Source organism: Calonectris borealis, chromosome 9 (genome assembly GCF_964195595.1).
Source record: "Calonectris borealis chromosome 9, bCalBor7.hap1.2, whole genome shotgun sequence".
Lineage (NCBI taxonomy): Eukaryota > Metazoa > Chordata > Aves > Procellariiformes > Procellariidae > Calonectris > Calonectris borealis.
The window spans coordinates 12,138,200-12,155,369 of NC_134320.1; the positions used below are offsets into that span (position 1 = coordinate 12,138,200).

At 37.9% G+C, this 17,170-nt stretch overlaps 1 protein-coding gene across 17 annotated transcripts in view; it reads right to left on the minus strand.

Annotated features, from left to right (window-relative positions):
* TRIP12 (thyroid hormone receptor interactor 12) overlaps positions 1–17,170 on the minus strand; it is an 83,162-nt gene that overhangs the window by 27,265 nt on the left and 38,727 nt on the right. For 15 of the 17 annotated variants that reach the window (XR_012674838.1, XM_075158247.1, XM_075158239.1 and 12 more), the window contains 12 exons: positions 9,498–9,603; positions 8,096–8,232; positions 7,051–7,134; positions 5,578–5,673; positions 4,439–4,587; positions 4,068–4,103; positions 3,885–3,980; positions 3,365–3,457; positions 3,070–3,231; positions 1,371–1,439; positions 1,085–1,250; positions 261–378 (listed from right to left, as the gene is read on the minus strand). Coding sequence is in view for 16 of the 17 variants with exons in the window: in XM_075158247.1 (XP_075014348.1) it covers positions 261–378; positions 1,085–1,250; positions 1,371–1,439; positions 3,070–3,231; positions 3,365–3,457; positions 3,885–3,980; positions 4,068–4,103; positions 4,439–4,587; positions 5,578–5,673; positions 7,051–7,134; positions 8,096–8,232; positions 9,498–9,603 (1,312 nt within the window). In the remaining variant the exon portion in view is untranslated. Of the gene's footprint in view, positions 1–260; positions 379–1,084; positions 1,251–1,370; positions 1,440–3,069; positions 3,232–3,364; positions 3,458–3,884; positions 3,981–4,067; positions 4,104–4,438; positions 4,588–5,577; positions 5,674–7,050; positions 7,135–8,095; positions 8,233–9,497; positions 9,604–11,962; positions 12,063–17,170 lie in introns of those variants that run through there. The other 2 variants (XM_075158252.1, XM_075158243.1) reach the window with 2 other exon arrangements.

Genomic DNA, 17,170 nt, shown 5'->3' on the forward strand with positions numbered 1-17,170 from the left:
CTTCTTTTTAATTACATATTATTATTATATTTTATTTCAATAATTAAACTGTTCTTTGTCAACCCATAAGTGTTCTCACTTTTACTCTTCCAATTATTTCCCCCATCCCACTGGGGCTGGGAGTGAGCGAGCAGCTGTGTGGTACTTAGTTGCTGGCTGGGGTTAAACCACAACAGCTGAAACCTGTTTGCCTTCATTTTAGAGAAGTTATAGATTTTAAGATACCAACCAGACCCAAAACCCAAGGCTGCAGAACTTACCAGATAAGAGAAGTAAGCTCATAAAGTTCTTGAGGACTTCGTGGAACGAGGTCAATTTGTTCTTGACAACTCCCATTTGAGGCTCCACAAAGGAGGAAGTGAAGCGTTTCTGCAATATCTATAAAAATTATTATTTATGAGATTGCCTGTATCAGAATATGGACTCCATTTTGTGTTAGACACTATGCAGAAGAGATAGTCATACCCTAAGCAGTCAGTCAGTAGACAGTAAGACAAAAGCCATCTCTTCGAACATTGTAAGAAATGTTCTCAGGTCTGGGGTTTGTGTTTTTTTTTCGTTTGGGGTTTTTTTTCCTTTAGGAACATCTAAAGGGGGAATATCACCAATATACAGGGCACAGAAGAAAACAGGGGAACATACAGGGCAGTTGAAGTAACAAGTTAAAATTTACAAGATGAAAATAAGAAAACAAGTGAGAATTAAGACAGCTACACAGCGGTTACTTTTCTTCATGTTTTCCCTTAGAAAAAGCCCTTAAATCACATGTTTCCCTCACCTAGTAAAGACTACGAAAAGAATTATTCAACTTGTGTTGAAATGAGAGTAACTTGTCCAGCTAATACAGACTGAAATTTAGGCAAGCGCTCCAGTGACAACAGCTAGACATAGGAAAGAGGAGAAAAACCCCTCAGGAAAAAACTTTCAACAAGATTAACTGAACTTTGTATCCCAGGAGAAGCATAGTAAGAGAAAGAAAAATAAGAGAACACAGTATTTGTATAATCAAGTGCACAGAGTTTCATATTGACTGTAGGCATTAACTTAAATAGGTCTCCCAGAATATGAAAGAGCAAGAACTCACTTTGCTTCATAAGTTGGACTGCAAGTGTAGGACAATTGGAGCACATTAAGGAAAACATGCGCACCACCATGATGAACATTCCTGAGCTCAGGATAGGAGGCGTCACTACCAAGAGTTGCTGGATATTTGTTAACAAGTCCTTGGAAGCAACCTGCTGGAGCAAGTTCTTCAGGAGGGAACAGCAAAATTAAAAACGTTAGTCTGACTTTGAAAGGTAAGCCCTTAGGAGAAACGGAGGGAGGGAAGAAGGAAACAAAAATCCACACCCAAAAAACCACACCCTTACCTCCTCATGCTGGAAGTTGTCCACTAGCCGTGCAAAACAGAGACAAGTGCTTTCAACAGACTTTTTGTCCTATTGTAAAAAAAGTTAAGTATTTGTTTGAATTAAAATATTTTAACTTGCATTAGATTATCCTTTCATTTTGAAGCATTCATAACATTTCTCCAAAAAGGCCAATCAAATCACATTTTACAGAATATCACAGCTCTGAATTTTAATTTCATTGACACAGTCTAAACTGACCTCCTGATATGGCATACTCCCTGGGAAACACCTCACACTTGCAACACAAATACCTTTAAGGGATCTTTAGAGATGAATAAATGGGTCTATAATATCCTTTTTGGATTCTACAAGGAGGAAACAAAAGGGAAGAGAGCTACAAAGCCAAAGCAACAGGAGATATAGGTAATAAGCAGGAGTGAAGGCTACTGTTGTACAGACTACGTGAAGCCTGATTTTTGTATCATGCAGCGCAGCCAAGACAGCAAATCCAAAGACACCAAGATAGTAAAGATTGCTCTAAAAATAACTCTAGTTAAAAGTTCATTGAAACACTCAGAAAAGTTCATCTGAACATAATAAAACTTTTACTGTAAGAGTGGTTGAACACTGGAAGAGGTTGCCCGGAGAGAGTAAGTCTCCATACTTGGAGTTTTTAAAAAATCAGCTGGCCATGGTCCTGGGCAATCTGCTCTAGTTGACCTTGCTTAAGCAGGGGGTTAGGACTAAATAATTGAGAGGTCCTTTCCAACCTCAGCTATTCTGTTAAGAGCTAACTCAAGATTTTCTTTGCCAGAAAAATTCCACTGCAAAATTTCTTGAAATCTTACTTTTGTGGGCTGTAGCTTCTCTTCAGAGAGCAGGAGTCAGTACTTGTCCCTACTACTGCTGAGAGTGGTGCTTCCTGTTTCCAAAGCACCATCTAAAGCTGACATTTGACTTCTGTGAAGCTGCCTCAAAGATTCAAGTGGTCTCTCAGCAAGAAGATGTTGGCAAAATTAAGAATAGCACAAGAATACATAAAAACATTACCTGGAAGCTTCCATTTTGTTAAGGAACAACATAATTTCTCCCTTTTCACTTTTTTAACAGAGATCTGCCAACCAAGCAGTATGTCCAAATCTCTTTCAGTGCAATAGTCATTGTGAGGGCTCATTTATGAACTCATTATGAGCACTGCAGGATAGGCAGATCTTAGGAGCCCCATGATTTAGGATTCATCACTTCAAACTACTGTGCAAGAGTAGGAATTTTCTTTTTTCAAAGCCGTAAGCCCTCCCAAAAAGTCAAACCAAAAACCACAAAAATTGAAACTGAAGCTCTTCTGAGTTTGAAGTGAGAGGGAACCTTGCAACTCATTTGTTAAGAAAAAAGAGCAGTAATGCTACTGGATATCCTCTTACTGATGGGCAACAAGTAAGGACTACAAACCCACTACTATTCATGTTCTAAGTTAAGTACCTTATTTATTCCATTTTACAAAATTAATAGGGGTGTCATGAATCCCTACAGCACATTTACAAAAAACAAAAGGTCCATATGCACGTTAGAATATCACAACTTGACAGTATAGAAACTTTAAAGCAATTACCATATTGCAAAGGCAAATAACACACAGTAAAGAACTAGATATCTGGAGGCAACTTTATAGTACTTCCAGGTCAAAGTTAAAACTTTCTGTTTTATAACAGCTTCTTACCTGATGGGTTAACCTTTGTGTAAGCAGTGGCAAAGAGTCTGCCACAAAGTGAAACTCATCAGGTGTTATACTCTGGCAGCAGTTGGCAGCAATAGCTAGTGCATTCCTTTGTGCATTTATACTGAAGAATTCCAGATACAGCAAACAGTCTGCCAACCCACCCTATAATAAAATAAACAAACATTTTCACTCTCAGTACAGCTAAAGTCACAGAAACTTTTTCTTATTTCATCTTTACAGAAGACCACCAAAATGTAGAACTGGTAGAGGTAAAAGTGCTTTCTTTTTTACTTACTGCCTGCAGAATGGCTTTACTATGCCTGCGTGATAACATCTCCAGGGCTGTAAGCGCCTGCTCTGCCACATCAATGCACTGAATAACTTGCAGCTACAAGAAAACAAGAAAGCTTGTAGATTAATTTCTAAACCAGTTTGTAAAAATAATCATCTTCATTACCATTTGGACAGTTAGCCTGTACTAAGTACATATACTAATGCAGCTGCACTGCTAGCTGTAATCAAGCTAGACAATTTAAGGCTAGATCAGCTATATAGCTACTCCAAGAGTTACCAGTTTGTATAATTACGCAGTATCTTTGCAGCACCAATCAGACAAAAAGTTCTCAGTGAAGCAGGTAGTGCTTTTCAGTAAGGGTATGAACAAAGAGTAAACCTGTTTTTAAAAGCTTCTCATGCATTATGTATTATCTTGTAAGCTATGAAAAGAAGCCATTATCTTAATGGTATATGCTAAAGTTAAAACAAAAGATAAAATCCCCTCAGATTAGTTTAGCACTGTTTTGATTTCATTTTACCTTTTCCAAGAAGACAGGAATTGCATCTACCACTACAGCAGATGATCTGGGAAGTGCTTCCATCATATATGTTAAGGCCCGACATGCATGGTTCATCTGTTAAATACATAGGTATTTGCTTTTAAGTTCAAATGATACATTTTTCTATTTAAAAAAATTTCTTAAACATTACAAATCACTTACAATGTCAAAGTTGTGCTCCATCTGCAGCAGTGTTATCTGTTTTTTAGAAAAAAAGTATTGTTAGTTTAGTAAAAAGTATCTAGATATCAACATAAATAAAGAGCAGAAATCAGTATTGTAGCTTTTGACTCAGGACTTTGAATTTTGGTAAAAGTTTCAAAAGAGCCACTACCTATTCTTGAGCTATTAAAGAATAGAATTACCAAAATTTAGCAAAACATGTCCTTAAAACCAAATAATGAGATATATAGATCGATACACATACATATATATATAAAATTAAGAATATATAATATAAATTAAGAATATTTTATTTAAGCAAGATATTGAGTATTATATCCTCCAATAGAAATATGAGAATTAATCTTTACCAAAGCTGGTACAACACTCTTGACTGGAAATCCTCCTAATGTTTCTTCATTTCCCATGACCAACAGCTGGCACATCTCTATCACTGCCTGTAGTTGCTGACTTTCATCAGTGGCTTGGAGACCTTGTAAAAGCTGTTGGGCTTTAGAACCTAGATATCCAGAAAAAAGATTAGGAAAGAAGATATTAGAAGACATAAGTGTTCAAGGGAACTGTTATGCTATACTTCTGCCAGAGTGGAAGACCAGAGATAGTTTATTTTCCTCTGTATTTGTAGTTTCATTTCCTTTCCCTGTCATAAAAAGGGCGGGATAGGAAAGAGAGGCAAAAATCTCACTCTTGGCTGTCTTTCCAGTGCAGACTGGTCAGCACAGGGAGTCCACCACACTGCTCACCATAGCCATCTTGCCAACCTATAGCGGGTGCCAGAACCCACACCCACACCTTTATAAAGCAAAGGACTTTTCAACACACCCCCTGGATAATACAGCACATGGAGTATCCATGAGACCCCATCCTCTTCTTGGCAGGCAGTGTAACAGACTGCCTTTGGCTCTCCTGGGAAGCCAGACTTGGACTAGAAGGTATGCATCTTATCCAGCTGCATAATGCAGAGATGGTGGAACAAGACTAAGGACCCATGCTCTCATTGACACACCGCCTGAAGAAAATTATTTCTGTCTGTAACCTAAGACACCTTCGAAACTATAAACAAAATACCTTAGAACTGACATCTACTAACAGTTTTAAAGCTAGCTTAAGCACTTGTTTAAAGCTAGCAAAAACCCCAAGTGGGTTGGAGAGGTCTTTTGTTAAGCAGCCCATCATGCAAAAGAAAAAGATAAGGAAGGGGTGAAAAGGCAAGAACCCTCCCTTCCCCACCTAGAAGGGAACATTAAAGATGCCCCAAAAAAGAAAAGAAAAGAAATATGGCTAAAGCAAATTTCTCTTCCTTATAGGAAGGCAAGCAAATTAATATTGTTGACCAGTGGTCTAGCACTATCATGACACACAAATCTCCAACATGTAAAATATTATGTTAAACTACAAAGCTAATACAAATATTAGAATTTACTAGTGGCTGAATTCTACTAGTCTGGAAGTGGAAAGAATTAAGTCAAATTAGACAAACTTTGCTTACTAGCTCCACTTCCAATTGTCCTGTGGAAGAGCTGCGACATCCGAGGACCAAGAGGGCCAAACAGGTGAGGAGGAAGACCCCTAGCCTCTAATAGAGCTAAAAGCAAACAGAGGATAACAGCCATTGTCAAAGCTTCTACATATTTTTAAAAGCTTAAATTCCACGATGCTATAATTTAAGACTACTAGAATTCTGATACTTTAAGAAAGAAGAGTTAGGATTAGATGACTGCAGCAACCTTGATTTCCAAAAAACACCAAAAAGATGACCTTTAGGGAACAAATAGATCATTTTTGTATGCATCAGAGCATTAAGACTTTAAGAAGTCACCCACTGAGTTTCCAGAGTTATATATTTTACAGAAGAAATCTGGTCTACTAAATTGCTGTAATTCTAGATCGAGAATAGCAGATATATCAGACTAATTTCAAATCTGAACTCAAAACTACATAGAATAGGTTAAGCTTATCTTCACATTTTCAGGAACTGAGTGGCACTATTAGTCTGAAAAAATGACACTGAAAAAAAGTTCACAGCTTTATTTGTTGATGAGCAGGACAAGGAAGAACTCTGCTAGACATTAGGTGTTTTTTGGTTTTGTTTTTGAACACTTTTCAGTAGTCTTACTTAAGCTAGACTAAGTGGGTGATTCTGATTTTTGTTGTAACAAGCATGACTACTGCTGATCAATACAGTAACAATTAATAGTAAAAACCAATTTAGCTCAATATTCCTAATGCATACCTACGCTTACTGAGGACTACAAGCAAGTGAACTGGAAGTGACACAGCACTCATTTCCACATTAAATATCCAGATTAACCAAAACCTGTCATTTACAAGGGAGATCATGATCTCAGAACTCCTTGCAATGTAGCGGCAAAATCATTAAAACAGTTGCAGGACATGCAAACTGAGCTTCTTCCTGTCTGTACTCTCAGGTTTTGAGACCTGAATCCTTTATAGCCCAAGCACAAAAGCAAGCATTTTAAGAACATTCAGATTTTGTTTGGTCAAAGCTTACAGCAACATGGGTATCAATGATAAGCACACAAAAAAATGTTATACAGAAGCAGGCAGAGTAACAGCAGGCCTAACCTGGCCTGTCAACTGAAAACACTCTTGCAAAGACTTATTTTCATATTTGAGCTTACACACTTAATAGGACCGAGTTCTCAATTCTCTCCCCCCACTTCCTCTTGAAAAATCATCAATAGTAGTGTGTTATACCCCATGTAAATGAGTAAGGACACTATACCACCCTTTCCAGACATTTCTTCCAAATTCTTGCATCTTTAGTGAATTAAAGCTTGTAACTCCGTACTTCAGAACTACAGTAAGCAAAGCAACACATTCACAGACAGAGAAACAAAATACAGCCTTCCCGCTACATATAATACAGAATTTGGGTAGGTCTGGCTATTTATAGGCTGCAAACAAAAAATAAATGGTAAATTAATAACAACTTTTATACCTTGTAGTCTTCCCATCTCAGAATCATCTGACTCACTCTCTCCAGAGGTTGTCATACCTACAGCCCCAGCAACAGAACTAGAAGCTAAAGGAATAAAAGAGAGATTAATGCAAGTTAAAGTGTCTTTAAAGCTACAAAATTCGCATCAATTCCGCCATCAAGAAAAGTGTCCACCATCAGAAGAGTGCTCTGCATTTAACATTGCCACCATCATACTTCTGTACAATTGTCATTTTAAATAGACCAGTCTACAGGTCTAATACTTTCCAAAAAGCTGAATAAAGAGGCTGTATCTGCACAAGATAACAAAAAAAAAATACAGCTAGATCAGCAAGTTACCTTTCAGACAGATTTACCTGTATCCTTGGTAAATTTATGCTTTTCTTAATTGAGTGTTATGCTGCACTTCGCTTCTGTTAATTTTGTCTTTTTGTACTGATGTAGCTAGCTTTAAGCAGAGAACATTTGAGATTTTCTACAATCCAGCATAATTGCTGGAAAGCTCCTTTGAACTCACTACTGATTAGGACCACATGATAAAATTAAAGTACTATTTAATAGGACTGTGCAAGTAAAAATATATAACTTGGTTACAAATTTCTCCAGTACTGACACGCTTGCCATTTCAACAGAAAACTTGTAGAATATTTATAAGTAGTTACAAAAGTGCTTTTACAGGTAAATGCATGCCTTCTGTATTCTGAACAGTTGGGTGTCTTTTCGGCTGGCAGTACAGTAATTTATGCAGCATCAGCTGAAGTTACATTTTTTAAAAAAAAAGGTAGATGCCTGAAAACTGGAGTCTACTTTATTCGACATAGTTTGGAGACTACAAAAAAGCATAACTGAAACATGTACCAGATATCCAAGAGATCAGATTCAAAAAATAAAGGTCCCCTCACCTTCCAGAATTATTTACCAGCTGTACCAGCTTAAACAATAACTTCTCCCAAGAACTTAATCCATTTAATTATTTTTAAATGCAAAGAAGAAGTTTATAATCAGCAACTATACTAAAAATGCTTCAGCTGGAATTTCTTCTTACCTGCAGCTCCCTGGGGAGCCTCATCTGTACGTGCAGCTGAAGAGTTAACTCCATCCTGGTTGTTGTCAGGATCAGCCATCTTCTCCTGTCGGCGAGCTTCGGCTGCTCCTCTTTTGCCCAGGCCAGAGCCTCGCCGACTAAAGATTCAAAAAACAAAGTTTAGGACCTTATGAACTAAGACAAGAGATTTATTAATGTGAGACTACTCAAAATCACATAACAGTTACGTAGATCGCTAGCACACACAAACTATCAGATTTGTGTAAGAATCAGTCTTCACAAAATTATCCAACTCTTCTTTACCCTCCTTGCCCTGCACCGTGGCAGTGATTTGTTTATACTAACGCATTACAGCTAGGTCCTTACATTATACCCTTCAAGACAAGGCAGTCTACTAAAATATAATACTCAAAATGAGCAGGATTAAAGTGACTGTTAGTTACAACTCACGTACACATCTGAGAAGTCCAATGACAGTAACTATCTTTAAAGGAACTTCTGAACTACTGAAAGCACAAAGAGAACTCTCATGTTCAACTTGGTTTTCAGTGCCAGAACAAGTGTGAGGGCACAAGCCTTTTTAAATTTGCTTTTTTAAGCACTACTGTCATCACCACTACAAATATATATGCCTACAAAGTAAACAGTCAAATTCAAATGCACACTTGGCAATAGAATCAGACTTCAGAAGCTTTTTTTTTATGGCACAGAAGACAGAAAAGAAGTTGTGCTGGAACTACAAAGTGTAGTTAGGCATAAGAAAAAAAAAATAAAGCTTGTTAAGGCTTCGTAAGTCTAGCTTCAGAATATATGCAACTACAAAAATTTTTTGCATCACAGGACACATTTACTCTCCCCTCCCACTTCATCTACCAGCTGCTTAAAATTATTAATTCAGGACTAATTTTCCCCTGCATCAGAAAGTATATTAAGTACATAGATATTTGTAGTATTGTTCAGATGCAGCTGCTGACAAGCTGAGTCAGCTCAACAATGTACACTATTAAAACAGAGTCCTGTGTGGTACCATGCAGTCTTTTATTTTTCAAAAGAGTCATCTATTTTATTATTTATGATGGACAGTAGTTTGGCACTCTCTTAGTGTTTAGTATCTTTTTAAAAAACACCTCCCTAAGGAAAGGATTACTTAAATTTGCAATATTGGCTTTAGGTGTTTCTTTTCCTCCACCCCCACAGTTGAGTGACTTATTGAAGGTCTGATGGTGACAAATTCTATGCACTATCCGTGACACTGGTGTACAGAGTAACCCAGCAGGCCTGAAAAGCTACAGCTACTTCTACAATAGCAAAGTAAGAGATAGACAAGGTCAGTTTTCATGCAGGAAAGTGACATTAATGTCAACCCACTACAGTAATCATGTTTCATTATCTTAATTTTTACCTGGTGCTAGCACAGGAGCCCGTGGTCTTTTGCCGTGTGCTCCGCCGCAAACTGGGGAGCTCAGCAGGTGGTGATTCACTGCGCTTCTTTGTAGATTTTCTTAGACCTATGTAATATGTAAAGAATTGAGAGTAAATCAGTCTTTAAATACACAGCAGTTCTACAAAGAAATGAAACTTCTGCATACAGGAAACTTCTATGTAGAAGAGCTTCTACACAAGAACCACAACAAGCCCACATCAGCTTTTAGTCACCTTACACTGAATTGCTATACCAGTAAAAGGAAAGTTCAGATATTTACTTTTACTCATTATTTTGGAGTTAAGTAATACTAAACTCAAAGTTGTTACCTAGACACCTTTTCCTAAGCTACACACTACAGTTATAGAAGAGTTTGTAAGTTTCTCATGCTAAACAGATATCACATTACGGGATACAAGTTTATTATTAACACATGTTGATGTTCAAAACACTTAAAAGAAGATGCTTTAGCTTTACATAAAGAGAGAAAAAGAAATTACGTTGCGGGGAGGGCAGTGGTGGTTGCATCTGTTTTCCCCCACCTCTGCGTAAATCTGTGCAGCATAAACTTCATCTTCTTCACTAGCTGAATCATAATTTTAGTCAGTTTTATTCACGTTAGTATGGCTTAAGAATAACTGCCTTAAATCAAAACCATGCTCCCCTCCAGGAGTCAAGCACTGCCAGTGTTGAGATCTGTCATAAGTATTATTTGTGTTCCTATTTCAACTACATTCCTTCAACCCTTATCACTAACATAAGGTCTTCCTTGAGGCAAATAACCAAGCATATCTTCACAGCTTTAGAAAAGGAGTTCAAGCTTTTCATTTAGAAGTATTTGCACTGTTGAAAACTGACCCAACTGATACTAATTTGCTCTAGGTTATGAAGCCATTGTTCTGATGACACATCCCACCACAGAACCAGGTAAATCTTAAACACATGAAATATAACATTCTCAGATGATGAGCAAGCTTACTATCAGGCTGAAATATCCTATAACAGCTTCCAAACCAGAAGGCTGATAATTAAAAGTGCTGAAAATCAAAAATCCTTATCAGGCCCAGCTTTACATTTCAGTCCCCCGCACCTCTACAATAAATAAAATAAAGTAAGAGAACCCCATAACATTCAATTTCGACATACTATTACTAGAACAGATATAAGTAGTTTTGAAAAGATGAGAAAGTTAAATCACTGCTCCCTCTTCTGGCAACAAAGCAGAAATAAAACATATTTAAATGTGCAATGTTTTTGAGCACAGTACCTATCAAACTGGCTCCTGTCTACTTCCTTAATCCTAAAACATTCCAGGAATGCTGAGTTGTGGTACTGAAGGATGAAGTGATAACTATGCAGCTTCTGACTGGATAGTTAATGGAAAAGAGAAAGTGATCTGAAAAGCTATTACTGACTTGGTCAATAGTCTGTCCTTTCAAAGACTATACTATATTTGATGCAGGAATACAATGCTGTATGCAGTTAAGTTCCATGCAGATGAAGGTTAACACACCTGGCTTACTGACTCAAGAAATTTGGCAACCTTAAGAAAACAACAAGGTTCTGTATTTAACAGCCACCAAGCACTGAACTGAAGCAGGCCAGCCACTTGAATCTTCAGATGGTCTATACATATAGAAAAAAATACATAACTTTCAAATATTCAAAAAAGCAGTGGCATTGTTACTACATATGCTTTCAAAACAAAAATTTAAGTTGAAGTTGCTACAACAGAAATATATGATGACTCCAACCCTATTTACATACAGTAAGACGCTCGGGGGGGAAGGGGGGAGAGGAGTGTATTGTAAAGTAGAGATACAAGACAAAACCAGTTTGAAACAGTTGTAGCAGGATGCCATGCCATAGCTATCTAAGCTTTTCAGGTACTAGAAGTGCACAGATACAACAAAACTCCCCTCACAGCTGGTTATATTTTACAATAGGAAATGCATGCTTTAAGTGACACTAGGTATAGCACAGTATTAATCCACAGATGAAGTGTGTTTACCACTCTGAGTTCATATTGCATATATGGAAAATGAGGCTACTCGGTACCTATAAGAGATTGGCGAAATTCTAAAGTGAGATGTACTTTTGCTTTACATTTAGAAGAATAAGTTAATCATCCTGGCAAAATAAAGAAATACATTTTAATTCTTTATGTCAGCACACTACTTACTACTTCAAATCTGAGGGTACTCATTTTCGAGTAGTAAGTAACTTCGTATCAGCTTAGTAATGAGCTATCAATGAGACACCACACATCCACTGTAAGTGAAATAAGATTGACTTAACTTCTATCAAAAATAGGATTGCTGCTAAGGGCAAAGGTTTCCCAAACCAGCAGAGCTACCTTAACAGCTTACTGTTCTTTAATAGTATGGCACACTCACTCATGTCTTTTGTCCCCAGACCAATCTCAAGATGCACAAAGTGCACACCTGATACACTTTCTTGTTCCATTAGTATTCCGCCAGTTTGGTGAACTGAGCTTGCTTAACACGGGTTAGAGGAGCACAGACACCATGAAGCAGTAGGGCAATGAAGCTGTGAAATGGGTTGTCCTTTTCTGTAAGAGGCATTAAATTAGCTTAGCTATATCTTTAAATTGAATTACCTCAATAAGAGGGTTTTAGAGAATCTGAAGAGTTACCCAGTTACCCCTTGGTGGATGAGCTGCAGAATACATCACAGCCTGAGCACCCAGAAGAGTTGAGCTCATTTTCTCCTGCTGTTAAGGAAGAATGTTCTACTTGTCAGATCTTTTTGCATGTTTCTCTTTTCCCAAGTCTTTATTTCTCTACCTCTAATGTATGTACCAGGGCACATATGAGATTCCACCTCCATCTATTAATTTCAAAGGCTAAAAAGGAAGCAATGAAAGACTTCTCAGAGCTTGTTCCCTTCCTGCTGTTCAATGCCACTCTCTGCCCTTAAAGTTCATTGTTTAAGAAGGCTTCTTAAGTCAATCTTACCACCTGCATCTTTCACAAATCCTTTGAGTCTTCCCAATACCGTAAGCTCAGGACTGCCAATTTCTTCAGCATAGGACTAAGCCGCCTTCTTTTCACTCACATTGCCATCAAAATTTGATCTCTCCCTTAACACACTGCCAGCGTGGCCTCCCAACTGAGCATTAGTCCTGTATCTCTAAGAGTTGCAGGAGGCTAACAACCCCAAGCCTTCACTGGTAAATAGGGCACAACCAGCAGTCACAGAGATGGGATTAGAGATCCCCTGAGACTGCCTGACGAAGGAAAACACCAGTCATGCTGCCATAGACAGACAGCAAGGGCTTTCAGGGGAATTGGTTTGATGTTCATTTCCAGAAGTTGTTTATTCAGCACTATTTCTGTAATATACAGAGCTATCACCAAGAGATCTGTTTCAAAGAGCTAGCAAAAGTTATGAACAGAGATGGACTTTCAATAAACCAAACGAAAATCAGGTTTAAACAGTTCATATTCAGCAACTGCAAAAACTTCAGATGTAAACTTCAGAATTAAAGCAGTGGTATAGGTTTCCTTATGGCAAACAGATATATTGCTTTATGCCCTGACATCCTATTTGCATGTCACTCACGTTGATGACTCTGAAGGAAAATAGACCCAAACAGGCTAAACCTGAAACAGCGCAGCCTAATAGAAATCAAATGAAAAAAATCTTAAGAACATCTTCCCATTTAAGTGTGTTTACTGGTCAGCATTTTTTTTTTTTAAGGCATTTTTTGTTGCGTGAAAGAAACAAGTTCTGAATGCGGCTGTACTGCATTCACTTATTCTAAGTCTGAGTGTATTATCCAAGCCAAAACAAAGCTAGTCAAACTTTCATAGTCCATAACCTGGAAAGCCCTTTATATGCAGTTCAGAAAGATAATCAGTAGAGATTTACTTGTTAGGACTGGAAGTTTAGTCTTCAGATTGGCTCCTGTGTTGGGCTGCTCTCCTCCTCATGCAATAAAGATAGGGTGAAAACAGCTGTGGCAGGGGAAGGCAAGATAACCTCCTGTCATTCTAATACTCCGCTATTCCCCTCCCTCAGTATCAAGCCAGACATCCCCAGCTCGATTATAGCCCCACACAGCCCATCACCACAATTAAACCAAGTATCTCCAAGCTAGCCATCTTATTTCCTCAAACCTAACTCCACAACTCTAAGGCTCTAATGATCATCACGCAGACAGCACTGTCACCCACAATACCAAATAAACTAATTCAGAGCTATTTTTCAGATTCTTTTCTCCCTCACCTCTGCCAAATCTCTTGAAGCCAGGAGTTACACACCATTCATGCTCCGTGTTCCCCTTCACGTGGTTTTCAGTGTATCACAATAACCTCTCCAGCCCCCCAAATCTTAAAGTATTAAGTAGAGGCTTCTCAGTCAGGGACAGTTACCCTAAGTTACCTTGCTCTCAGCCATCATTGCCAGCTTCTTCCTACTTAAGGGCCACAAGACACTACACAAAGGGCAATAGAGATTTCCCTAGTAATGGAAACATAATTAAGCTTGGTTTTATATTGTTAATCAGTGAGATGACCCGATTCGCAACATTTTAAAAGCCCCTACAAAATATAGGGCTAGAAAGTGATGAAAAAATAGTCAAATCAAGTCAAATCAAGAGAGCAAAACAAGAAACTTGCTTCTCCCCCAGCCCCCATCAAGAAATGTTTAGCTACAAAAATAGGTGCGAGTACAAAACTGTCCCAGCAAACTTAAAACATGAACAGGTATCTCCAGTTTTATCTGCTGCAGAAAGAAAACAGCAGAAAACTTTTTCATGGCAATTAACTTGTGTACAAAAGTCTTCAAGAAGCAGGCCTTAGAACAGTTGTATTGCAAAGATCATCGAATTTTATGTTATTAAAAAACTTTAAAGCTTTACTTATCTTACAAGACAGAAATTTAGATTAGTTCTCCTTTGTCTCTTTCCTGCACTCTCTCTGAGAAGGCTGCCAGTATTAATAGCCGCAGTTAGTCTAGCCTGTTTTTATTCTTCCATCAAATTCTATAGCTGTTATTCAGCGATGTCACTGCTCAGTTACACAGACTGCTGTGTAGCTGAAGACTCTGAAAGTCACCCTGGCTGCATTTAACACCTATTAATTATCCAGTGAGGACTAGACAAGAAACCTCAGGGTATTCCCCTCCAATATGTGAAAAGCTTGTGCAGAGATGGCAATCATGTCTCTCCTCATTCTTCTCTTCGGTAGAGTAAGCCAGCTCAGCTCTTCTAGTTTTTTCTTCAAAGATCACAACTAGTAATTCTTCTTGTACTTCCTGAACTGCAATACCCAGAAGTGAATAGCATTGCATTTATATAGACATGACTGACCATATGTTAGCCAGAATAATCTCCTCTCTCCTCCCACTTTTCTTCCTAAAACCATTCCCCTCCCATCATTTTCCCTGAAGTTTTGGCAGCTCTTTAGAGTTATGTTTGCATGTTTGTTTTTTGTTTATCTCCCGCTAGTTCTATAAGCCCTATTTCAAACTTCTTCAAAACATCTGTTTCATATTATACCTCTATACAAGCCTACTGAGTTTTAGCTTTCACTTTCTACAAAGAATTACTATGACTTCTAAGGACATTTTTCCAGGCAGAGGGGTGTACACCTCAATAATTTAATCTAGATCACTGTTTGCCTTACTGCTTTAGAAAGCTTTAGGGGTGTTAATACTTGCGTGAAAAATCACCTACTTCTGCTCCCTTACCCTCTAAGGGTACTAGCTTGCTACAGAAAGTAACTTTGAACTTACCCATTCTTCCTTAAAAACCTACCCTGGAGGTTTATTTTCTTAATATTTTCTTGACACTTCTCAGCATTATCCAAAATGCGTATTTTGCTAAAATAGGTCAAATTTGTCCCAATATTTTCAAGTTAGTGAACCTGTATGACAAACAAGTTATTTTCTCTTTTTTTAAAAAAGGGCTAAGCTAACAATAGTTACTATTGATTCCAAGATCACTTCAATCTGTTGTGAAAGAGCTCTAATGCACTATTTGAAAGGCTGAGACTATTTGAAAATATCATAAAGTTTAACACTTTTCTTCTATTCTAGGTTGAGTTCTTACTCTTAGTGATATTCAGTATAATCACTTACTCTGATTAATGATATTCAGTATATAGTAACCATCGGAATAAGTTTTGCTGTAATCTACAGTAAAATAAAGAGGCATTAGACATTTTAGACTTCCTAGTATCACCTGTTAGTACTTCCCACGCCCCCCGCAATTGGGACGCCATGTAGCGAAAGTAACTTTAACCTCTACTGAGTCTAGAAATGTCTCTCATCATGCTTTGTGCCCCTTACCAGTGACTTTTTATACGTACACACACACACCTACAGTCCATACCAACTTGGTTTTGTGACATATACGTGAATGTCTTAATTCAACTTAAGTTTATCTTTTTGCAAAATATGACTTTCAGGTAATGGAAGAGCTAAAGCTAGTCAAGCTGGCTTTCTCAGTGCATTCTTTGTGGAGACAGTTTAAGCTTATATTCTCAATGCTGTTTTTCAAGCTACTCAACACACGCCCCCCCTACATTGTGCTATCCCACCCTTCCCCTTCTCACTCCTTGCTGAAGTTTTGTAACTTGTCACAGAAATCACTCTCTGCCTTCACCTTCTCATTGTTTACTTGTTGGAGGAAAATTCTCTCTCCTCCCTGTTGCTTTCTTCATTGCTAAAAAGCTGCCTGTAACAACGACAGACTTAGCTAAGAACTTGTTGGTCAGTCCCATTCTTGCCTGCTTCCTACCCACTTCCCCCTCACTCCACCCTATGCAAATTCAGAGTTTTTAACTCTGGAATTCATCGCCCAGTAAGTCTTGAACCATGGAGCAGGTAGACAAAACCTTGCTATAAAGAAAGTAACTCCTGTCCCCTTCCCCAATTAGGTTAAGTCATTCCAGAATCAATACTCCAGTCATGCAAGTTATCCAAAACAAGCCTGTGAAGTCAATTAAATCTATTTTGATTATATAGGAAGACATCCAGTTGCTCTTGTTTATTTCACATATTTCCTGCATTAGTATTAGCTATAGACATGCCCCAGTTGGGACAGGCTGCTGGTGATCATGTCTAGGTAAAGGAACAACAGTAAACAAGCTTAGGAATCCAACTTCTTAAATCAAGTTTTAGAGAATACATGCTATAAGTAAATCATACAATACACAAAGGCAGCGTAATGCATTTCAAAAAAATTTTGTTCAAGGCAACAGAGCTAGAAGCATATCTGCACACTAGCAAGCAGATGCTCTGCTTGGAGACAGCCTGTATTTCTTAGGGACAATGTCCAAGAATGGTACCTGCTATTCAAATTCAGCACCAGAGAGAGGACATAGTTTGTACGAACAATTTAAAAGATAAAAGCGACTAACGTCCCAGGCACTAGGTACACTAGGTTTAAAAGATTACTGTTCTTTAAGTAACATCAGAGATTCTCACAGTAAGGAAAAATTAGGAAAGTGGGCTTAAAACAAGAAACCACATATTATCTACTTGTTTTCCAGCATTTATCATTCCCACTTTGGGACAGAAAGCTTAAGAAAATGAGGAAAAAAAAAAAACAGACAGGAATAATATAATCAAGAGAGTTTTATAACGTATTTGTCCCCATCACAAGATCCAACTATTTTGCATAT